Source organism: Myxine glutinosa, chromosome 1 (genome assembly GCF_964187855.1).
Source record: "Myxine glutinosa chromosome 1, kmMyxGlut1.1, whole genome shotgun sequence".
Taxonomy (NCBI): domain Eukaryota; kingdom Metazoa; phylum Chordata; class Myxini; order Myxiniformes; family Myxinidae; genus Myxine; species Myxine glutinosa.
Window position 1 is genome coordinate 373,081,801 of NC_136261.1, and position 25,253 is coordinate 373,107,053.

At 41.8% G+C, this 25,253-nt stretch overlaps 2 protein-coding genes across 5 annotated transcripts in view; one reads left to right on the forward strand and one right to left on the reverse strand.

Annotated features, from left to right (window-relative positions):
* Positions 1–24,403, forward strand: part of LOC137415169 (E3 ubiquitin-protein ligase TRIM7-like) — a 35,980-nt gene extending 11,577 nt beyond the window's left edge. For 2 of the 4 annotated variants that reach the window (XM_078770161.1, XM_078770162.1), the window contains 7 exons: positions 81–563; positions 4,622–4,717; positions 5,798–6,031; positions 8,039–8,061; positions 8,527–8,654; positions 10,775–10,828; positions 23,744–24,403. In XM_078770161.1, coding sequence (XP_078626287.1) covers positions 120–563; positions 4,622–4,717; positions 5,798–6,031; positions 8,039–8,061; positions 8,527–8,654; positions 10,775–10,828; positions 23,744–24,270 — 1,506 coding nt within the window. In that variant the 5' untranslated portion in view covers positions 81–119 and the 3' untranslated portion in view covers positions 24,271–24,403. Of the gene's footprint in view, positions 1–80; positions 564–4,621; positions 4,718–5,797; positions 6,032–8,038; positions 8,062–8,505; positions 8,655–10,774; positions 10,829–12,985; positions 14,354–23,743 lie in introns of those variants that run through there. The other 2 variants (XM_078770163.1, XM_078770160.1) reach the window with 2 other exon arrangements.
* LOC144889532 (uncharacterized) lies at positions 15,290–20,438 on the reverse strand. The gene is made up of 3 exons (XM_078770149.1): positions 16,493–20,438; positions 16,228–16,365; positions 15,290–16,136 (listed from the first exon to the last, which is right to left on the reverse strand). Exons 1-3 carry the CDS (start codon positions 20,400–20,402, stop codon positions 15,967–15,969), a joined length of 4,218 nt encoding a protein of 1,405 aa, XP_078626275.1. The 5' UTR covers positions 20,403–20,438; the 3' UTR covers positions 15,290–15,966.
* Positions 24,404–25,253: the final 850 nt, after the last annotated feature.

Consider the following 25,253-nt stretch of genomic DNA (forward strand, 5'->3'; position numbering starts at 1 on the left):
TAGTTGTGCTCCATAGTAATTTACCTGATGTTTCTTACCTCTAAACTTTTGTTTTTATAACTACCCCTCTCGATCTACAGGTTTCAACTCTGCTCCACTTCCTTCTCTGATACAAGAAAATGGCTTTTTCTTCGATGACTGGAGTTTGTGCAGATGAACTTCAATGCATTGTGTGCCTTGAACTGTACGAGGAACCAATTACTCTGCCATGTGGCCACTCATTTTGTAAAGTCTGTATCGAGCAACACTGGGAAAGCAGGCAAGAGGCCACAGTCTGTGATTGTCCGAACTGCCGTAAAGTATTTCCGATAAAACCAGAATGTCAAAAGAATGTGGCCCTTGCCAAATTGGTCGAGCAGATGAAGTTGGTGCCAGGAGTAAACGTGGAGAAGACGAAGTTGGTGCCAGGAGTAAACGTGGAGGAGCGAAGATGCACCGAGCATGGCAAGCCAATACTACTCTACTGCAAGGATGATGAAAGCTTGATGTGTGTGATGTGCCTGGTTGGACAACATACGAACCATAAAGTTGTTCCTGTGGAGCTTGTTCATGATGAATTCAAGGCAAGTAAATATATGAAAAGTTTATTTGTTCATGTAAATTTTATCCATTTGAATTTATCTCCAAGAATATAAAATCCATTCTCAAAGGAAGTTGAAAGAACAAAGTGCCAAAAGATATAAGATATTGATAAATTTCAAGTTCTGTAATCATGAAAATGTCTCATAACTCAGAACATTCCTCACAAGTGGAGGTTATTTTATAGAGAGACTACCTTCTTATGATACTTTCCCCGACACTGCTGGAGATCAATTGGTTGTAGAATGAGCGAAGTATCGAAAACAAGTTTTTTAAATTGAACAACTGACAGAAAAGGTGGTTATTGATTTTACAGGTAAAAAGGTAGGCTTGAGAGCTCACCAAATTAACAATTTTATGCTGAGATTGTTCATGGCCCTGGCCCTAAGGATATAGATCCAAATCTCTGAAAAAGCTTGGAGATGAAATGTCAAGCGATGCTCAAGAATAATGTGTGTGAACAGCATTTTGAGATGTTGAATTAAGGGAAGTGTGTGTTAATAAAAGATACAGGTTGAGACCACTTTAACATCCCAGGTATATTCATGAAAACCACACAAAACAAGCTGTTATTGTTAAACTTCAGATGGCACCCCCTTTAGAGGCCTTTTTCCCCCGCAGAGCAGGGGTTGGCCTTTTTCGGGCACCGTGTTTCCCATTGTTCAGCAATATTTTATGGCCGGATGCCCTTCCTGCCGCCAACCCTGTAAGTCACCTCTTCCAACACACAGGGAATTACTAGTAAACTGGTACTCAATTTGCCGACCTCAGTGGGATGGCGGGCTGAGTCAGCCCCCCTGGTGTTAATTCAGCGATGACCGGGATTCAAACCCAGGATCCTAGGATCCCAAGCCGGCACCCGAACCGCTAAGCCAACACCAGGGTGTTGTTAAACTTCATATCAAAGGATTTAAAAAAAACACTTCCAGTTACAGCAATTACCAACAAGAGGTAATGTTCAGGCCTGGTATTATCCATTCCTGGTGTTTCTTTTCTTGTGCTTTTACTTCCTTGCGTCACAACGTTCACATTCATACTGAGTCTCGGCCAATGGTAGTCTTATCATGGTTTCAAAGATCTTCAATAATATTTATGATGACACGACAATCAGACTTTAACAAATTACTCGACTGCTCAAAAGCATGAAGCAACAAATTATTTTGAGTTTTTTTAATGATCTCATTTTATATTCTGTTCAAAGAGGACCAGCATATTAATCATGGAAACTCCTTTAACAAACCATGATGTTACTGGAAACCAAAGTTGAATTGTTCTCCATAAACAAAATGGCTGTTTGAAATGTGCACTGATATTGACAAGTACACCAGTCTACAAATGAGCACAGACAGGTTTTTACATTGACAGAAAGGGCCTTAATAATCCAACATTGCAGTTGAAATCAAAACCTTCCTTTTCTCTCATGGCCTGATCTCAAACCATCAGTTTGGTTTCTAACCCCATTCAACCTCCCTGGCCCTCCATCTCCTGCTCTTCCAACAATGGATTGAGGCTCTGAATTTTAGAAAAGACATCAATTCTGTATCTCCTGGACATGGCTCAAGCATTTATCCAAATCTGGTATTGTGTCTTCCTCTCCTCCACTTTCATAGTCATGCCTGAGTCTCAATGGGATCCTCTCCCATTTGAAAATCTGTGGCCCCAAACCAGTCTCAGGTTAAAATTTTGCTTATAACTCCACCCTTTGCTGCAGCACCACTCATCCTCCAGACAGGCAGGCATCAGCTTCTTCCCTCTCTGAACATGTGTGAAAAAAGCAGAAGCTTGAGCAGCACTTGGAATTGTAAACCCTGGCGTCTCACTTTGTCTCTTTAAAACGACCAACTGGAAAAACATTCAATCCATTCCATTTCAGCAACACCTGCAATTCAGGTCTTCAAACGTGTTAACATCTCCATTAGCCACAATCCCTCCTGGACCAACTAAATATCTGAGTTGGCTTGGAAAGCCATTGCCTCATTGGGAATTCTCCATCATGCAAAGACAAATTATAATTTTTAACAACCCACGAGGCTTGCAGCTGCAGCCCAATGGAGTATTGCTTTCCTTCTGGGCTCATGTTCCTATTTCACACCTTTTCAACTTGAATCCATGGATAAACATGTTAATTGGATAAACATGTTAAATAAACAAAAGCAGTGCAATCTCCTTCAGCAATGCGGCATCCCTGGGCCTGTTACTCCTGCATCTCTGACAGCTTGGTTGGCTCTCTATGTTCTCCTGTTTCCTTGTTGGCATTTCACCCTCTCCTCTTTCAATGGTCTGTCTCCTCACCCTTCAACCCCCCATAGGGTTCTGCCACGAACTCACTTCTTGTGAAACTCGCAAAATCCAGACTCACTGCTCACATCCATCAAGGAATGACTTTACACGATGGAGGATGCCCGATCTGTGGTTGCTTTTGCAAACCAACTTTGTAACATGTTCAACCGAAGAGATGTCAGAAGTTAGACACTGAATCTCTTGGACACTCAGTGGTTGAACATGGAAATATGGGGGTTTATGTAATGGTCCTTCTGGTGTGAGACTGAGAGATTTGCCAGGTATGCAAGGTGTGATCCATTTTGTTTGTCCAACAATTCCAGATCGTGAGACAGTGATGCAGCTGCTGTATCTGCCTGTCCGCAGGATACAGTACTGTACTATATAATGTGGAGTCATTTGTGCAAGTGCTGGAAGTCCAGAAGCCAGGTATGATGGCTTTCTTGTATGCAGCAGTTAGTGAGCTTGACAAGTAGACCAGGATGCTACTTTGTATTGATTTATCTAAAATATGTCCAAGCCATGTTATATCGACATGTATCTTGACGATTTGTTTCAGATTCAAGCCTTCTTACCATTTCTAATGGCGAAGCAAAATCATTTGCAAAGTTGAATGACACAGAATCCAAAATGATGATCCGTCGTGAGGTTCTTTGAAAAGACAAAAGACTTTCCATCTATATCGATAATGGTTGACGTGATTTTGCTCGAAATGGAAGTTCGCTTACCGAAACTACACACACGGTTTTGATGAAACATGCCCAGTGCCCACAACCTTCATCACCCGTGATGTACCAATGTTTGTTCATGGCATAAAAAACTCAAGGTCTAAGGTGGTCTGTGGGGCCCCACCCAAAATTGGTATTTGCTCTCTTTTCTGAAACTACACATACGATGTTGATGAAACTTGGCCACAAACTTCATATCTGATGCCTAATGAAGGTGTATTGACTGAATAAAAATCTGAGCACATGAAGGGGGTTTACAGGGGAGGGGGTTGTGAGGGTTGTGAGGGTTGACCACCCCCAAACCCCCCAAATACGAATTCGCTCTCTTCTCTGAAACTACACACACAATTTCAATGAAATTTGATCACAACCATCATCACTCATGATGTACAATAGTTTGTTCACCGCATTAAAAAATATCGTGGTCTGTGGGGGGTTTGAGTGACTGTTGCTCCTGATCCAGGTGAGCTTCAGAACCCGTTGTCCTATTTTTGCTTGGCTCATGGGGGCGATTCACAAAATGTTGGACATATCAATTTTTTGACTCTGGTGGTAATTCTTGGGGAAAATGCCAGGGGTATGGAAAAGGCCTCTTGATATGGCATGTGCCACGTGGCAAAGTATAGAAAAGAAGGGACATTCAAAAAATCTCATGTGCATGCTGGTCTACCCTTATGTTCTGAGGAGGAACCAAGTAATGCTCCTGAAAAGTTCATATAAATGGCGCCAATTTCATTCATACAGCTGCATGAAGAAGTAGATGTATTTTATTTGCCAGATTTAGGGTGCCCCTTTATAGTCCACCTCTGCTTCCTTTAACTATCAATTATTCACCATGATAATAATGTTGATGAGCTCTCTTCTCATACAGTTGTATAAATAAAGAAGAGTTCATATTTAATTTGGAATCGACAAATGTCTTGTCTCCACTTTTTTGCAAATACATTTTAAAATCATTTTGTGCAGTTTGTGCCTCATCGTTTCCACATACAGATGAACAATTCCCTTTACCTGGACTTATTTATTCTGTGCAGGGCGTTTTGAATGCAAAGTGTCCTGAACTATCAAAGTCAACGCAGCACCTTGAATCTCAACTCCATCAGCTGAAGCGGGAGGTTGAACAAACACAGGTATGAAGTGCCAAGGAATGGACGTGATTGAAGGAAAGAGAATTAGCATCTGGAAAAAATATTTGTTTCTCCAATGGGTGACATCACCACAGCTCAAACTACACAATCTTACTTGCATCTCAGCCATCTCAGGCCACCTCTGGCCATCTACACACACTAGCCACCAACCACCTGACCCAAAACAATGTCAATCCATGACCATTAATGTGAGATTTACTTCTAAATCTAACTGAACAGACTTTTTTTTTGAAAGTTGTCTCCTTAAAATGCTTTCAAGTTATTGTTTAAATGCTTTTTTGGATACAAAAGTCAGCTCATGGAAGAGCAAGATACAGAGTGAAAAAAGGAAATGTATTGACGGTGGGGCAGTGGGGCAAAAGGTGGAACATGAAAAGGTTAGGGAATTAATTAATGGGCAAAAAAGAAATAATAACAAGATGTGAAGAACGCATTAACCTGCAAGACGATTGGTTTAGGGAAGTGGGGAGTGGTGGTGAAAAGTGGTGAAAATAGTGAAAGTGGTAAAATATTGCTGGTTTGGATGGTTCAGGATGGCGGGAGAGGGGAGTGGGATGTCAATATCTCGCCGTGGAGGGTAGAGCGGGATTGAACTTTTTCATGAAGATTATTTCACAAGCCAGAGAAAAGAGTGGAGGTGGGCAGGTATCCTGTAATATTACTGCCCACCTCTGTGCAATTCCCTGGAAACAAACTCTGTCCATATCTGAACAAGTGTTGGTGTTTTTTTGTGATCAGGAAATCTGAAATTTTATTTTATTTCTTTCAATTTTAAAGATTTATACCTTTTCTGCCTAATTCTGTCCATCACATGCGAACTGGTTAAAATCTCCCTCATCTCGGTTGGGTAAATGTTGAAATTTTCCATCAACCCATCAACTCACCCCAATAAGTGTTGTAGATAAGTGTCCTGTCCAATACATTGTCCTTCTGAACGTACTCGTGCAATATGTCCTAATCCTTCCTCAGTCGTAATTCTTTGTTCTCTTTAGTTTTAACCTTCTTTCTGATGGTTTATTCTTGACTTTTAACTCCAATCGCACAATGATTGATTTATTCCAGGATTCAGGCAAAGGGACTGTGGACAGGATGGAGGAAAAGCGATTGGCGTTGTACCAATATGTGGATAAATCCGTGGATCTGATGAAGAGTGGGGTGATCAAAAGGCAAAATGAGAGGATTTTTCTCCTTCAGAAGCAAATGGACAAGGTGAAGGAGCAGTTGAACTCTCTCCAGGAAACAAATTCCACATTGAAAGCAGCACTCCAGGATCTTGAGACTATTTCATTTTTACAGGTAGGCATTCTTCTTCACCTTTTACAAAAGTGGTCATGTTTAATTGTCAATATTTATTGAATTTAATTTTTTTAGAAGAGAAAAAAATGGACTAATCATAAACCTGCAGGACATGAGAGCCTTTTGAATGCTAGGACTTGGGGTATTGCTCGGAGAGTGAATTAATGGCACATTGTACTTTAGGAAGCATAATAACACAACATGAATATACCATCAGATGTGGAGATGTTGTCCTTGACACAGACCCTGGAAGTTCATTTATCACTCTTGTTTCGGGATTATAGTTCCACATTTACCACAGCAGTGATTACTGACAGTTGTCACGCTATTGGAGATTGCAAGAACAGTAAGTTACACGTATAATGCTTATATAGGGCTGCTGGTGTGAGGGAAGACCAAGAAAGAGGCATTAATAAGATTTTGAAAGGTAAGTGTTGAGGGAAGATTTATTGATTGGGGGTGGGGAAGATTTACATGTTCATGAAGGTGTGGGTTAAGTTTTCTTTTAGTGATTGTAAGAGCAACCACAACAAATATTCGATGACGCCTGTTCCTGATGCCTGAAAGTTGAATTACGATGACGCCTGTTCTGCCACGTCAGTGCGAGGTAGTCTTCCTTTGGTCGTCGCCCTTCATGGATGAAGGCGACATAATGAAGGCACCGATGACATCATCATTAACATATATTATTCCCCATGGGGAGTACTTGACAATGAGCCATATTTCAATTTTTTCCATTGAGTAGTTTCGGAGATGTGGAGGTGCAAATTTTTTCCAAGGTGGCGTCCATGCCACGTGACCTATGACGTCATAATTAACAGCAAAAAAATCAATTGGCAGAGGCGCTCCGACGGTAAAAGTTCACGTCAATCGGACCAACAGTTGCCAAGAAAATGAATTTTTTAATGCAGACATGGCACACGTGTGGCACGTGGCACACATATGGCACACGTACGCACCTGAATGCTTAACCCCACTTTTCACTTCACGAGCGAAGGTTAATTAGATATTTCTGTGTTGTACACCACTCCTTTCCTATGCCATCTCCTGGCGCTGCATGACATCATTGCCGGGCCCCCTTCGGTGCCCGGCAATGGCGCACACTTTAAGGGAGACATCGGTTTTCACTCCGGTTTCTTGCTTTCTTGTTTTCTTGGTTGCCGAGCGATATCTCTGAGGTCCTTTGAGCTAGGAAGCTGAAATTTGGACACGACAGTGACCAAGTGATGGGCTACAAAGGATATTTTTGATTTATTAAGCAATTCATCGATTAATTATTGAATTTGTCCGATTAATGACTTGATTACTTAAGTTTTTTAAAAGTTATACATTCGGATAAAACGGTGGTGGTTTAGGTATTATATTAGCCAATTGATTAATTATTTAATTATTTTATGATTATTATTTATTTATTTTCATTATTAATCATTTATATATTTGCTTTCTCATCTTTGCACCTTTTGACCTAGCAAGCTGATATTTTGACACGACAGTGACCAAGTGATGTGGCTAAAAACGATATTTTTGATTTAATGATTAATCATGACTTATTGAATGAATGACTTATTGAATTGATTTTTTAAAAATTTACAGCTTCGGATCAAGCACTGGTGGATTACTTATGCTATTAGCCAATTGATTAAGATAATATTGTATGAATACCCTTTATTGATTTTAGTTACGCAATTAATCAATGAGTTATTGTACACCTCTCCCTCCCAATATAGTCTCTCTGAGCTGCACGGCGGTATTGCCATGCGCCGGAGGTGCCCCGGCAATGCCGCGCTGGAGGATATATATTTATTTGGAATGGGGGCGGTGTACTTTGAATGTATCTGTACTTGTTGTGTTGTTATCTTCAAGGGGGTACATTAAACAGCCTGTAAAATGAAAATTAATTTCACGCTTAAATTTGCAAATTCAACAGTGTGCATTATTTACATTTATGAAGAGGGCATTCATTAACGAAGAAGTCGTGAGGTAATTCACTGTTTTCTTCCTTTTCAGGGTTATAAGGATGTCATAAAAAGGTAAGACTGTGATGGTGTCCATCACATTGTTTGACACATCATCATGCTTTTTTCCTCATCTCTGTTCCTTCTTCATAACCATCATTCATTTTCATTCATCTCCAGATATATTTTATTGTCTACTTCTTCCAAAAATATGTAATTCCCAAAAATGTCGCAACTCGTTCTCATTTGATGATTCTTGTTATATAATGTAACCTGAATCCATATTATATGAGAGAACATGAAGAAAATAAAAGTTTATCAAGTCCATTTGTTTTAAACATTCTCCTTTTCATATCTTCGCTGAATTATAGATTCTCATCGAAAGATTGGCGCAAATATAAATTCCATCTATCATTCTATTTCAACCACACTTTTATCGATATCTTCCATATTTGAGGCTTTTATAATATCATTTTACAAACCTTTTTCTCCTCCAATGACCCCCTGACCTTCCTGAAGTTTTTTCTTTTTCATGCCAAGGCTCGAGTCGGTGTCACATTTTAAATCTCTGAAGATGGCACAACCCACAGTGTTGGACTTCTCCAAGGAGGAGAAGAATCTGGGCTCATTAATTGAACTCCATGAGAACTTTCTGAAGAATATAAGGAGTGAGTGACAAAAATGTGCTATTTTGTAAGGAGAATAATTATTTGGGGAAAATGAGATGCGAGAGAACCAGGCAGGATAATAGAAAAGTGAAAAGTATATAAATGACAAAGATCATTGTCTTCCTCTCATACACAACTTTCAAAAGGACATAATCTGTTGGGGCACCTTAGCGGTGTTTGGGGCACCTTAAAGGATATCGTACAGTACCTTCAGAAAGTATTCACACCCTTTGACTATTTTCACATTTTGTTGTGTTATGGCCTGAATTTAAAATGGATAAAATGTAGATTTTTTTGGTCACTGATCTACACGTAATACCCCGTAATGTGGAATTAATTTTTTTAGAATTTCCTTTTACAAAATAATTAAAAATGAAAATCTGAAATGTCTTGAGTCAACAGGTATTCAATACTTTTCCTATGACACTTCAAATTATGCTGAGGTGCATCCAATTTCCTTTGATCATCCTCAAGATGGATGTTCAACTTAATTGGAGTCCACTATGGCCAATTCAATCAATCAATCAAAATGGTTTGTCGAAAGCATGTCTGGCAGCGAATGGCTGAATTGCACATGCATACATATTCATAATTTTCAATCAAAGATTGCTTACAAGATAAAAGTTTATAAAATACAATTAGTGCATTGACAAAAAAATGTTAAATTAAAAAACAAACATGGCACGTTTCAAACAGAGCTAATGGAGCTCAATTGATTGGAAATGATATTAGAAAGAAACACACCTTTCTATACAAGGTCCTGCAGTTGACAGTGCATGTCAGAGAAGAAACTACCATAAAGTCCAAGGAACTGTCCGTATAACTCTGAGATAGAATTGTGAGGAGGCGTAGATCTGAGGAAGGGTATCAAGCAATTTCTAGAATGTTGAAAGTTCTGTCCGACCAAACTGAGCAACCGGGCAAGAAGCACCTTGGTCAAGGAAGGTGAACAATAACCCAATGACCACTGTGACAGAACGAGGGTTCCTTGGCTGAGATGGGAGAACCTGCTGGAAGGATAAGAGTCTGTAGCACTTCACAAATCTAGGCTTTATGGCTGGATTTGTGAAGCCAGACAAAGCCACTCCTGAGAAAAAGGCACATGACAGCATGCCTGGAATTTGCAAAAAGATACGTGAAAGACTCTGCGAGTGAGGCAACATATTCTGTGGTCTGATGAGACGACAAATGAACTCTTCGGCCTGAATGCAAAGCGCTATTTCTGGTGGAAACAGAGCACGGCTCATCACCTATCTGACACCATCCCTACTGTGAAACACTGTGGTGGCAGCATCATGCTGTGGGGATGCTTTTCAGTGGCAGGGACTGGGAGACTTGTAAGGACAGAGGGAACATTGAATGGAGCCAAGTACAGGCAAATCCTTGATTAGAACCTGCTTCAGAGAGCAAAAGACCAAACGAGATTTTGGAGCTGTGAGGGCTGGGATAAATACATTTTCTTTGTTTCCTTTTTCCTGTTTCCAGGGGGACGGGGCAAGATAAATTATACTTGATTTTTGCATTTATTGCTTGAAGGTAAGGCGTGTGTGTGTGTGTGTGTGTGTGTGTGTGTTTTTGTGTGTGTGTGTGTGTTTTTGTGTGTGTGTGTTTTTGTGTGTGTGTGTTTTTGTGTGTGTGTTTTGTGTGTGTGTGTGTGTGTGTGTTTTTGTGTGTGTGTGCACATTTTTGTGTGTATCCACAGCTCGCTTGTATTAACAGGAAATGAACGGAACTAAACACCTCTCAGTCTCATCCATAGATACTTCTCGTATTTCCTATTTTTCCAGGAGTCTGATTTTCATCCAGGAGCAAAACAATTATGGTTAATCATCTATGATTTGCCACTCGTTTAAATGCTGAAAATCATGTTTAAAAAGACTGTTTGAGTTGCACACTATTCCCGAGCAGCGGCAGGTTAAAAGTGCCCTGATGAGCAGAAGCAAGTCCCTGAAAATTCACACACAGCGCATGCGGGAAAGGCCTCGTTAGCATTCATACATTGTTCAAATCTGTTCATGTTTATAAATTGTTCCTTAAAGCAAAAACTATTTCCTGTATAAATAAACAGCAGGGTGTCCACATTGATTGTGATGTTGCTTTACCTTTCCTTCTTTCAACAGAGCCAGTGGAGCTCCAAATGTCTGAGCTGGACCAGAGCAGCTTGAGAAGACTTTGTAAGTGAAATGAAGGGAAATGGGACATGGAGGGTGAAGGGATTGAAAAGAATGATATTTAACGAGGAAATTCATTGTCCTTCTTTGGTTTTTCTCTTTTTCTCTTTTTTCTTTTTCTCTTTCTCTTTTCTCTTTTTTCTCTTTCTCTTTTTCCATGATCTTTCAAAATTCCCACTTTCTTGACTTTAATTCGTTCCCTTTCCTTTGATGTTGTTTCCCTTTTTTATTCATTCTGATGCACTTGTTTCTTTTCTCTCTTACTTGGTTTATATGTTCAACATAGTTAAAGCTTTCTTGTTTTTTGAAAGTTCACTTTTGAAAATTTTTCCACAAAATCATCAAGGACAAACTATAAAGAAATTTCAAACAGATAATGCAACACCAAAACTAATTTCAAACAAAGAATGCATTTTCATCTGATCATGTGCTTGTGAAGATCAACATCTCTTTGGCCATTCGCAGTAAACAGGCAATCCTTACATCACTGCCTCATTTACACTTAATCAATTATTGCTTCAAGCTTCGACAAACACTCCACTGGTTACAACATTACTTGATTACTCTTGTAGTCGAGCCACATACGGAGACTCTACAAATTAGCAGCCTGAATACAGTACATGATCATCAACAGTACATGATTTCAGTACCTGATCAGTTCTCAGTACATGATCATCAACTTTTTACAAACTGCAAGGACATCTCTAATAACAACATTATATAATTATCTACATTTGTGATTGGTCACTCGAAGTTGATAAAAAAGAAAAGTAGGAATGACAACTGAATTTGCAATAAGTCCCTGAAATTACATCGGAGCTTACGACAGTGCATTCAGAAAGTATTCAGACCCCTTCCCTTTTTCCACATTTTGTTATGTTGCAGCCTTATGCTAAAATCGTTTAAATTCATTTTTTCCCTCATCAATCTACACTAAATACCCCATAATGACAAAGAGAAAACAGGATTTTAGAAAGTTTTGCAAATTTATTCAAAAGGAAAAACTGAAATATCACATTGACGTAAGTATTCATACCCTTTGCTATGACACTTGTGATTTAGCTGAGGTGCCTCCCATTTGTCTTGATCATCTTTGAGATGTTTCTACACCTTGATTGGAGTCCACCTGTGGTAAATTCAATTGACTGGACATGATTTGGAAAGGCACACACCTGTCTATATAAGGTCTCACAGCTGACAATGCATATGAGAGCAAAAACCAAGCCATGAGGTCAGAGGAACTGCCTGCAGAGCTCAGAGACAGGATTGTGTCGAGGCACAGATCTGAGGAAGCCTACAAAAAAATTTCTGCATAATTGAAGGTTCCCAAGAGCACAGTGGCCTCCATAATTCTTAAATGAAAGAAGTTTGGAACAACCTGGACTCTTCCGAGAGCTGGCCGCCCGGCCAAACTGAGCAATCGGGGGAGAATGGCCTTGGTCAGAGAGGTGACTAAGAACCGGATGATCACTCTGGCTGAGCTCCGGAGATCCTGTGTGGAGACGGGAGAAACTTCTAGAAGGACAACCGTCATTGCTTTATGACAGAGTAGCCAGACCGAAGCCTCTCCTCAGTGAAAGACACATGAAAGCCCGCTTGGAGTTTGCAAAAAAGCACCTAAAGGATTCTCAGACTGTGAGAAACAAGATTCTGTGGGCTTTTTTTATTCGCTTGTTTCTGTTATTTTTTACAACGTGGAATAACACAATGGTTTGGTGCCCAATCTTGGAGCAAAAGTGTCAAGATACACTACCGGTCAAAAGTTTTAGAACACCTCAATTTTTCCAGTTTTTATTGAAATTTACGCAGTTTAATATCCAGTGAATAACCTGAAATGGTACAAAGGTAAACAGTAAACTGCTCGAGGTTAAAAAAAAGTTTAGGTTAGCAAAAACGGGAAAATAATGTAAATTGCGCAGTTTTATTGTAAAAAAAAAAGAAAAGGCCTTCTTCAGTGAACAAGTAATGGGTTAACAACTTCCAGCTGCTCTGCAGCAATGTAAGTAAATTAAGCCTTGAAAGTTCATGCAAACAATTCCTACAGGTGTCCCAACCTCTGCTGATTACTTGATTACAAACCCCCTGTCTGTATAAAAGCAGTGTTGAAACAGACTGTTATTACACCCTCCGAAGCATTATTTGGACAATATTGCACTGCAGGAAGTAGTATATTGGAAACTGGAGGAAACTGAGGGGAAGAGGTCTGGCAGACCCAAAGCCACAACAGAATCAGAAGACAAGTTTCTGAGAGTCAACAGCTTGCGTGATAGGCGGCTCACAGGACAACAGCTTCAAGCACAGCTTAACACTGGTCGAAGTAAGCAAGTCTCAGTTTCAACTGTGAAGAGAAGACTTCGAGCTGCAGGTTTGACAGGTCGAGTGGCAGTAAGAAAGCCATTGCTAAGATGGCTAAATAAGAAAAAGAGGCTTGCCTGGGCCACGAAGCACCACCAGTGCACTACTGAAGACTGGACACACCTGCAGGTTGTCCAGGTGTGAAAGCCTAAACACACCTCCAGGCGACGTCAAAACTACTTTCGAGGAAAAGAACAAGAGGCCAGGCCTCAAATCATGGAATGGCCAGCACAGTCTCCAGACTTAAACCCCATCGAGCTGGTTTGGGATGAATTGGACAGAAGTGTGAAAGCAAAGCAACCTACAAGTGCAACACATTTGTGGGAAGTTCTGTAACAGTGTTGGGAAAAACTTCCCAAACAATATTTGATTTCCATTGGAGAAAGAATGCCACGAGTGTGTTCGGCGGTTATATCTGCAAAAGGTGGATACTTTGCTGAGTCAAAAATTTAAATTAAATTTTGTTAAACAAAATGATTCTATGATTTTTTTTTTGTTATCTCCAGTTGTTTATTTGTTCTATGCTTAATTTCAGAGTACATTGAGACATAAAACTGTGTAAATTTCAATAAAAACTGGAAAAATTGAGGTGTTCTAAAACTTTAGATTGGCAGTGTATCTTAATCAGCAATGTCAAACACTGTACATGTGTTCCTATATTGTTTTACGTAAGCCTGACTGTATCTTGCAGCTCTGTCTTATTGCTCGTTTCTCAAAGAGTAATGTCAATCCAGCCTCAGGCCACACAATGAACTGCACTTAGAAATGCCCAAAATAACTGTTGTGGTTTCCCTCCAACCAATAGGGTGAGAACAGAGGGGAGGGGCGGAGCCTTTCGAGAGGAATTTATGAATGGCTGGACGTGAAAGACACTCTCGTGGTTTTTACTGTTTTGCTTACTTGAAGTGTCAACAAAACTTATTATACACTCGAACTGCAACTATCCTCAACAAACTACTATGAGAGTACGAAAACATACTCCAACTTTCGTTTTGTATCTGTGGGTGGGGCCAACATTTTTTTTTTATCCGCGTCATCCCGACGTTCGTACGTAGAGTCGAAAGTGCCAGCACACACTGATAATAGTTTTGTAAAATTAACATCATTGAAGAACTTTATCAAGACAAGATATAAGTATTTATCTGTAGTATCCAAATGCTGGTTCTGAGAAATCAGAAGACCTCAGTAATACTTGAGTAGATTCTGTCCAGACAAAAATAGTCACTATAAATCATCAGAAAGACGTTAGTCAAACACACTGCACACGTGACACGCTTTTTTTATCTGAGCACGTGCACAGCAAGGTTCAGGTTTAATCGAGTATGGAAACTAGATCTTTATATTTAAATATCAATTAGTTGACCATTGACCAGTCCAGTCAATGCAGTATGCCAAAACAAAGATGAAAGGAACACGAAATGTCAATTCAAATATTTATTCAATTCAGAGTTCGAGTTGATCCCTTGTTCAGCCTGTTCTGCACAACAGCATCAGTGATGCGCCGACGTAGCGAATCTGCCGCCGAGAAACCGTGACTCGAGATGGTTATTGATCACGTGGTTCGCTTTGCCTTGACCCGTGACTGGAAGGTTCGTGATCACGTGTCCCATGTGCGGTGCCGGTGTGCAGCTATTATTTTATTTTCATAAATGTAACACTGAAAAACAAGGCATTTCTGAGGCAGGATATTTTTGCTGATATCATTTGATTCCACATTATCATGCACAACGCCGACATTGAGGCAAATGTGTCTAGTGGCCCCGCTTCCAGCAAGCTGAACGACCGTCATAGCCACGCCTACCCCGGTCCTATTCTTTTGTAAAGAAATGTAGTTTTACGTAGTTTTCGTGGAATCCTTTCAAACTATCAGAATTATAATACCAAAGGATGTCACAGGAAGTAAAACTCAGTCGGATGGTCGCCGAACGAATCATTGCCATTGATAGAGGCAGCGCAGAAATATGCCGTCTGAAGAAGATTAGGCCTATGATAGACAGGTCCATGCCAGGCAGAAATGGCGCCGTTTTCCAGTCAAGGTTTTCTCAGTGGATTTATATACTTTTGATCATACTCTGTCGAATAAGCTTGTGGGCCACCCTGAAATTTGCCTCAAATCCAAGATGGCGGCCAAAAATCCAAAATGGCCACCAGAATAGCTAAAATAGTATTTCTGAGAGTTGCTTTTACCCATAGATGATTTTTTTTCAACTGATTGTGGCCTATTATGATAAAGAAAGATAACTCAGTCATAACTCAGCCATAAAAATTAACAATCGGTACTTTATTAACAAAATGGCCGCCGGGCAACTTCCGTATTACGGAAACTGCTATAACTTCAGTTCCGAGTGTGATATGATTATAATTTTGGTGTCCAGTCATATGTTTTTGGGGTCAAGGAATCCATATTTGTACTTTTTATTTCAGTGAAATCATTGGTTCATAAAGAAATCTAAGATGGCTGCCAATACTGGCCACCGATGTGGCAGATTCAGTCATGTCTTGTGCTCCATAATATATATTACAATACATTTTGATTCAATTTCTTGGTTTCCAAAGTCTGGTTATCCATTTAGTTGGTTTATCATGACACTAGCTCAATAGATCATCCCCTAAATCATGGATGAACAATAAATCCAAGATGGCTGCCGCTGAACGGCTCCTAGTCAGTTTTGCTTCGTCTACCAAACTACACAGGTTTATAAAATGTATCTGAATTCCCATTCAATATGATCCCCGGCTTTGGTTATGCTTTGGGAAAAATATGTTGTTCAAAAGGCACATAATCCTCAGTTACTAAGATCAAGATCAAGATCACTCTCTTCACTCTGAAAGTCTGAATAAAGTCCACAGGTATCCGAAGAAAGTTGTTCCATGGTGCTCTCCGAATTTTCCCCATCTCCTTGGTACTCTTCATCAACTTCAGATTCTTCTGCTCTTTCTTCTGCCCCACCGATACCTATAAAAAATGTGAATGGATATAGTCGGGATTCAAAACAGTAAATCATATAAAAATAACAAAATTACGATTGCATTTTGGACTTATCTACCTTGCTTTTCTCTTTCTCTACAGTGAACTTCACTGTCTTGTACATGTTTTCTGCTTGTATTCCTGTGTCTCTTCTTCCTTGAAGGCTGGCTTCTCTCTTCTACTGCATCTTCTAAATCTGCATCATACTCCGCGAGACCTGTAAGTGGAAGGTTACACATATTTAATCTGGATGAATGCACTGCCAGTGGGAATACATTGGAGGAACTTTATGACAGGAACGAAAAGCAATGATCAAAGTAATGATATATTTTTAGTATACTTACTTTGAATTTGTCTTTTCTTGCTCTTTTTCTTGGAGAGGCTTGGAGGGAGTTGCGGGCAGGTAAACCATATTGGCCTGATACCATCATCTGTATTTTCCCATCCTCTGTCAGTGATAGAAGGATACTCAATGTTTTGCTTGAGACACTGGTACCACACCCATGCCTGAAGGTCACTCCTCTTGAGGTGTTCATTGGTGCTACTCTCGTCTGGAAGGATGCTGGAACTAGATTTCACCTTTTGAGTGTTGTACGTTCGGATCCTTGTTTCAACAAAGCTTTCTTGTTCACTTCCAGAATACATGCAGGTTCTGAAGAAGCATTTAGCACTGGTAGCATCTTGAAAAGATTGATTTGATCTGCCCAGCTGAGAGAGTAGATGGGATTTCTCTTGTTTCAACATCTTCTTCAATGGCTTGATTTTGCCGATGCGAAATGGGAATGATGTCGTGTCACATCCAGTAATGCTATGATATGCTGGGAGAGTTTGACACACTTCATCTCCAAAATGAGTCGTTAGTTTCTTGACACTGACGTACCGATGGTCAATCTTCATGAACCAGTCTTGTGGTGGTTTGCAGACAGAATAGGCATAGCTCAAGAGGATCAGTACATCTGTATCTGAAGCCTTAATCACAACCGGACCTTCGCACTTGCTTGCATGAAGAACAAGCCTGGTGTCAGCCTCATGATGGTTGCAGGATTCAAGTTGTTCAAACTTAGTTTGCGTGATCAACCATGTATTCTGTTCCTCTGTCACGGTGAGTGGAATTCTGAGTTTCGATCTGACTGAATCACTTTTGAAGTAAGTGACCATAAATTTAATCAGCTCAGTCTTGTTTTCAGCATTATGCAGAAATGCGTCCCAATCTTTGCCTCTGGGCATACTCTGCTCGGGGCTTGTGATGTGGGTTCTTCTACCAGAGATCCCTCGGCGTCGTTGGGTTAACTCCTTTGTAGTGGACGTACAGTAGGAATCAAATATGATCCCAAGCTGTTTTGGGTTTGACTGGCTTGGTGGCATGCAGAATTTCAATAGGGCATCAGTGTATTCTCCCCAAGTCTGTTGAGCCGGGATTGACTTTACAGCTGCCATTCCGTCAATCAGCCAGTTGCTTCTATTTGGCGGTTCCTCTGTAGTTGATGAAGATTCCTCAATAAGGTAGTTCCTCAGCGCTGCTTTAGAACCTTGTCGAATGTCTCGTTCTGGTGTGGCAAGGGCAAGTGGAATAGTTGTCAGGGGGTGTGAATGTGCCTCTTCAGGGGTAGTTGCCTTTCCTACCAACACACCAAATGCTTGTCGATCCTCCTTGAGAACGTTCACTGCCTTTGGATTTTTCTTGACCTTCTCCATGCCCGTTTTGATCTTGAGATTCACAATCCTGTCAAAAATGTTCATTCTGCCTTCTCCAGTAGCCTTGAGTCTAAGGTTAACAAAGTCTTGGAATTGTTTCTCTCCTGCTTCGGTTGATGACAACAATCCACTGACAATACCTTGGTTAATTTCCACTCCAGTTTTCATGTGACGCGCAGAACCAATCAGAAAAGGGTCAAAGTACTTATCCAATTGGATGACTAGGTTGCGAACCATGTTGTCATGCTGCCTCCGTGCCCCTATTGTTGTTTCCTTGTGAGTTGAAGAGGTCAGGATATGCAACCTTTCCTTCAATCTTCCTCTGAGCTTTGCCATTAAGTGACTCGTTTTTATGAACGCATCTGTTGTCTGCTTGCTGGTACTGTAACCGCCTTGCATTGGACCACCCCGGACTTTAACCTCTCTGTTGATTGTGGTCTCAGTGATCAAGTCCCCATGGATCGTAGAAAAGGGCTCGCCAGTCATCGACCCTCCGAATCCATTTTGCAACAGATCATCCCAGGCATCTTTGTGATTCACCTTCAGATTTTGGAGATTGACGTGTTGGAATGTCAGGTACCTAGCATAGTTGATGTGCCCGAAAGCAAAGCACTTTGGAAGAAGCGTTCTCTCTGCTGCCAGGTGTGTTTCAATGCTCTTCTCCCTTACAGCTGCTATGAGGCACAACATTGCTGATACGTCCTTAAGATATTCTGCTATCATTTTGGCCTGAGTTCCTGCTGATTGCATCAGTGAGGTACAGATGTCCTTGAAAATAGGTAACTGCAGAACTGATTCAAGACTTGTCTTATTTGGATTGAACCTGAGGTTGGCGACCACTTCTCTCGTATACTCGTCCAATATGGAAGCAACATCTTGTGATTTCATCCTGTGCCTCAGTAGGGCCTCAAATGACTGTTTGTGTAGACGAATGCTTCTTGCGTAGTGACGTCCTTCAAATGCTTGAGCAACAGAACCATCGGCAATAGCTCCGGCATCTACCCACCAGTCCTTCAAACCAAGACATCCATACTTCTTGAAGAGAATCTTGAGGTTCACCAGAATGGTATGGAATCCTCCCATGAGTGGTATTATTTTGTCATACCTCTCCTGATGCTGATATAGCCATGAAATGATCAACATTTTGCTGTCGATTGCCTCATCTGCATGTGCAAAAATATAGTCCAGTTCAAGATCTTCAGCAATCTGTACTATCATGTCCATGTACCATTTAATCACATTGTCTCCCGGGGGCAATGGAACGACAGGAAGATACTCCAACTTGCACTTTGTAGTGGAGCAATCAGTCACAGTTTTCATGAATGAAGTCCAAGAACCTACAGGTCCCAGCACGTCTTTATCAATCTCAGGAAAGTATTCTTCTAGGCAGTCGTCACCAACAGTACCAACGAGAACCCAAGCAATATTCCGTTCCAGAGCATCGTGTAACACTTGTGAATCTCTGTAGTCATCATTGAAGTCGGGAAAGGATGGAGGGGGTGCTCTTTTCTTAGGGATTTTGAATGCTCCATAGTCAGGCTCCTCTTGCTCAATGATATTGGACTGTTTAAGTTTTGAAGTGTTGCCAGCGGCGGTATCATCAGCATGTACAGCCTGGAATATTGTACCAGTTGTGTGATGAGTAGTTTGGGCTCCCGTCAGCGTCTGCTGTTTACCATCTGAGTTATCAAATGTTATATGTACACTTCGACCCTTGACGAAACCTGGAGGTAGCATCTTCTTGTGCTCCATGCTGATGGACTTTGCCCAATTATTGTTCAAGTCACGGACATCTGTGTATGGTATTCCAACGCCACATCGATTCAAGAGAGTAGTTGCCTCTTTGCTACCAGTGATTCTATGTATGGTCAAACTCAAAGCAGTTCCTAATGGTGATCGCTCACCTTTGACCATTTTTTCCCAGCTCTGAGTTATAGCTGAAATTTTCTCCGCTTCAGCGTTGCTTGTAGCCGTAGCATACCCAAATGCGTTTGTAGATCTCCTGGGATTGATTGACCAAGAAATGGCATTGAAGATACAGTGAAGAGGTCTGTGACTATCGAGTAGATCAAACAGCTCATCTGGTTCAAGGGGCCATTTGATATCATACCTCTGTGAAAGTTTACGACGAATCAGCTTTGAAAATGCTATTGTCAAATCAGATTCACGTAGACCATTTCCTTCAATTGTAGCCGCAGAATACGATATCGGATTGACCGCAGTGGAATGGACAACTAGCCGGTTCCCAAACAAGTGGAAGTCGATGGCGTCACCAAATTTCTCAGTCAGTCGTTTTTTCAACATGCAGGTTTTTGAAATCGGAGGGTCCTCAAGTTCATTGTCTTCACTGATCTCCTTTATGTCCTCAATCAATTCTCTCAGGAAATACGCCTTTTGATCCTTGACTACCATGCGGTGAAACAGTTTGAAAAAGCTGTCCATAACCTCGGTAGCTAATCTATCCTTCTCTGCTGCATCCGCTGACAGCAACTTTCTATCATATGCATAGGTAAAATTGTCATAACAACTTTTATGATAGTACACATCAACTGCAAACATGTCATATGATGCTCCACTCAGAATAACATCGAGTCGCTTCGCTGCATCATGGAACTTATCTCCTTCAGCTTTGATTTTCATGTCCTTTGAACGTTCTACTTTACTGACAGCATTCTTCTCGGAGCATCTACCAAGACCACCACTATTGTACGGTTTACTGTCATCTTTCGTATCCACGTTGCACACGAAACAGATTTGCTTTTTCTCAAGTGACCCCCTGCGTATCCTATACGCGGGAGCAGCAACTGGTTCATTCGACTCATGAATATTCTCTGAACTGGAAACGGGAAGTTTGCGAGACTGGGCTTCCTTTCGGGCAATTCTGTTCCGAAATGTGATTCTACAGTTCTCATGAATCTTGACATCATGGCCTGCACTAGATAGTCTCACAGCGGCTGATTGAAATTCAGCATATGGTGCCTGAGTACACAGACTCTTGTCAACTTTAACCCATCTTCCCGCTAATTCTTGAATAGACTGCAATCCCTCCTCAGTCATATTATAAGCTGACTCAACGTCCTTAATAGTTTCATTACAGAGGCAGCACAACGGTTTGTCGCCCCTTGCTAAACTCAAAATCGGCGTGGATGCCATTGTGCAACCCTTTTCTCCTGTGCCAAAAAGGTTTTGTCTTTATGTAGTAATTTTATGAGGATTCACTGTATCTGCTAAGCCAGGATTCATGGAATCATTTCTTTGCGTCCGCATTCATGGAATCATTTCTTTGCATCCGGATTCAAGGAATCTGAAATGGAAACCAAGAAATTGAATCAAAATGTATTGTAATATATATTTCACTGAAATAAAAAGTACAAATATGGATTCCTTGACCCCAAAAACATATGACTGGACACCAAAATTATAATCATATCACACTCGGAACTGAAGTTATAGCAGTTTCCGTAATACGGAAGTTGCCCGGCGGCCATTTTGGTAATAAAGTACCGATTGTTAATTTTTATGGCTGAGTTATGACTGAGTTATCTTTCTTTATCATAATAGGCCACAATCAGTTGAAAAAAAATCATCTATGGGTAAAAGCAACTCTCAGAAATACTATTTTAGCTATTCTGGTGGCCATTTTGGATTTTTGGCCGCCATCTTGGATTTGAGGCAAATTTCAGGGTGGCCCACAAGCTTATTCGACAGAGTATGATCAAAAGTATATAAATCCACTGAGAAAACCTTGACTGGAAAACGGCGCCATTTCTGCCTGGCATGGACCTGTCTATGATGAACAACAAGACGTGAGTGGTTCGTGTGCAGCCACCCGGCTGCTGGTTGCATCATTTTCTGGAAGTGTGGCTGTGCCGCAGACGCAGTGCCACTGTTAACTAATAACTACAAGGGCACTCGGTAGTGGGAATACCCCTGGTGGAGGCAGAGTGCATACCTCTGGTAGGGTGCATACCTCTGGTAGGGTACATACCCCTGGTAGAGTGTCTACCTTAGGCAGAATGTATAATCCTGGTAAAGGCATACCTCCAGCATACCCCTGGTAGAGTGCATACATCTGGTAGGGTGCATACCCCTGGTAGGGTGCATACCCCTGGTAGGGTGCATACCCCCGGTAGGGTGCACACATCTGGTAGGGTGCACACAACTGGTAGAGTGCATACCCCTGGTAGAGGGGATACCCCTGCTAGATTGCATACATCTAGTAGAGTGCATACCCCTGTGAGGGTGCATACCCCTGGTAGAGTGCATACCCCTGGTAGATTGCATACCCCCTGGCAGAATGCATACCCCTGGTAGAGTGCATACCCCTGGTAGAGTGCATACCCCTGGCAGAATGCATACCCCTGACAGAATGCATACCCCTGGCAGAGTGCATACCCCTGGCAGAATGCATACCCCTGGCAGAATGCATTCACCTGGTAGAGTGCATACACCTGGTAGAGTGCATACACCTGGTAGGGTGCATACCAGGGTGATTCATTCCATTTTTATCCCACTGATCAGATCCGGATTCGAACCTTCACCAAAATCGAATCACCTTTTCCTTGTCACACACCCAACGTATCCACCAAGTTTCGTCCGAATCTGTCCATAACTTTTTGAGACATCGTGCTGTATATCATTGTTCGCCCGATCATTCAATGGTGAGGTTGGTGTTGGCTTCACGGTTCAGGTGGCTGGCTTTAAATATTTGGGTCCTGAGTTTGAGCCCCTGCCATGATGTTGAACACCAGGTGGGCTGACACAGCCTGTCATCCTTTTAAGGTGGGCAAAATGAGTACCTGCCGACTGGTAATGGGGGCATTGCATCAGTGCACGTCCTGTCCCCAGAAAATGATGCAGCCAAACAGCCACAAGCTGCATCTGAACCACCACCAATCAATGAAGAAGAATCCCGAAAATAATTCTCGTATCCGGATCCGGATCTTCACCAAAATCGAATCAATTCTTTCTTATCACCTATCACACCGGTACACCGAATCTCGTCCGAATCCGTCCATACCTTTCTGAGATATCCTGCACACAAACAGACAGGGGTGAAAACATAACCTCGGTCCACCTTCGTTGGTTGGAGGTAACAATAAAATTCCTTTCACGCCATTTCATTGGCTAAGGAGTGCAGTACTGGCCAGGTCGCCACTCCGACGCAGGATACTCGAATGGTTTATTACTCCCAGTAAGCTGGTACTCACCTGGTCCACCACGGAAGGATGACAGGTTGAGTCAGCCCACCTGGGCCCGGTTGCTCGAAGCTCTCCAGTGGATAAATATGTGATGTCCTTCCAGAAACCGGGCCCAGGTGTTATTTTAACGGAACGACAGGTGCTCAATCTCAGGACGTTAAGATGTTAAACCCGCCACCTTGACCGTTAAGGTAACACCAGGTTTATGTTACTCCATAACCCATTCACAAGATGTTACAATTTCCATGAAACGTAATTATTTTTATTTTAAAAGAAAATCGAACGAAGGCGAAAATTAAATATCCGGATGTTCGGGGGAGGGTTTTGTTATATGGGAAGAAGAGGATGGTCGGGGGAAGGTTTTGTTATATGGGAACAAGAGGATGGTCGGGGGAGGGTTTTGTTATATGGGAACAAGAGGATGTTCGGGGGAGGGTTTTGTTATATGGGAAGAAGAGGATGGTCGGGGGAGGGTTTTGTTATATGGGAACAAGAGGATGGTCGGGGGAGGGTTTTGTTATATGGGAACAAGAGGATGGTCGGGGATTCCTAACCAGGTAAAGAAAGGTGAATTGTGTTTCGTAAAGAAGGTGAAATTAATAATGTATTTAAAATTTCAAATGTTATAAAAGAGATTAATGTGTTTGTGTTTCTGTCCGTTTGTCTAACGAAGTCTGTGGCCCCGCGTCGTGTCCACAGATGGACGGACCCCGAGTCTGGACCCAAACACTGCACATCCTTGGATCAAGATCTCCCGGGATCTCAGGACGGCGACTCGAACCGAGCCCCACAATCCGTACCCGGAACATTCTGATCGGTTTGATTTTTATCCACAAGTTCTTTCCTCTGATTGTTTCTCCTCGGGTCGTCATTACTGGGAGGTCGATGTGAGGTCGAGTAGTTTGTGGGGAATCGGGATCTGTTTAAACTCCATGGGGAGGAAAGGGGAAGGGAAAGAGTGCAGGTTGGGAGGGAATCCCAAGTCTTGGTGTTTACGGAAATATGAAAACAAATACTACACATGCCACAACTGTCAAGGAACCCTCCTGTCCGTGCCGGGGAATCCTGAACGGTTGGGGTTCTTGTTGGATTGTGCGGAGGGAGAGTTTACGTGTTTCGGGGACTCGCGGGTTCTGCACGTGTTCAGGGGGAACTTCCTGGTCCCCGTTAAACCCGCGATTGCGGTTTATAATGTTGGTGACTCCGTGCGGTTTTGCTCGTTTTAATGATTTCGTTCATTCCGTTTTGTTCGTTCATTCCATTGTGTTCGTTCATTCCCTTCTGATTATTTACTTTGTGATTCTAACAATGTATTTACAATCTGATTGTTGATTTGTTAATAAAGTTTATAAAACTAAATACATTTATTGTTTTTCTAATTTAGTGTTTGATGAAAATGCATTTATTTCCTTCACATTCCTCACATATTCACAACAATATCTGGGCATGACGTATGTCTCATGAGTTTGGGATGAGAGAAAAAGTCATGGGACCTGGTTTTCTGAATTGTTCCAGTAAAAAAACCCCAAGAATCACATCAGACTCCATCCTCATCCTGTCAGACTACCATCGCCACCACCAACACACAACTATTAATTATTTATATATTTATACACACGACACCACCATATACCACAACTTCTACCGACACGTGATGGTTGTACCCCCCAACGGAAGTCGTGGGTCAAATCTTCCCCTTTCTTCCTGCTGCCTGGATTCATCAAGTGCTGATCGGTCCCCGTAGACCGGCCCTTTCCCTCTACACAATCTCACACTCTCCCTCTCCCCCTCTCTCTCTCTCTCTCTCACTCTCACTCTTTGTCTCTCCTTCCCTTGCTCTCACACTCTCCCCCTCTCTCTCTCACTCTCCCCCTCTCTCTCTCACACTCTCACCCTCTCTCTCCAACACTCTCCCCCTCTCTCTCTCACACTCTCTCCCTCTCTCTCTCACACTCTCCCCCTCTCTCTCTCTCACACTCTCCCCCTCTCTCTCTCTCTCTCACACTCTCTCCCTCTCTCTCTCTCACACTCTCCCCCTCTCTCTCTCACTCTCCCCCTCTCTCTCTCACACTCTCACCCTCTCTCTCCAACACTCTCCCCCTCTCTCTCTCACACTCTCACCCTCTCTCTCCAACACTCTCCCCCTCTCTCTCCAACACTCTCTCCCTCTCTCTCTCACACTCTCACCCTCTCTCTCCAACACTCTCCC

What these genes read in the sequence shown, in the direction of transcription:
- LOC144889532 (XM_078770149.1), bottom strand. Translation starts at nt 20,402, where the DNA reads ATGTTTGCAGTTGATGTGTACTATCATAAAAGTTGTTATGACAATTTT. An exon ending in CAAGAAAAGACAAATTCAAA is followed by an intron (nt 16,366 to 16,492) that starts GTAAGTATACTA and finishes TTCCACTTACAG; the next exon opens with GTCTCGCGGAGTATGATGCA. An exon ending in TAGAGAAAGAGAAAAGCAAG is followed by an intron (nt 16,137 to 16,227) that starts GTAGATAAGTCC and finishes CATTTTTTATAG; the next exon opens with GTATCGGTGGGGCAGAAGAA.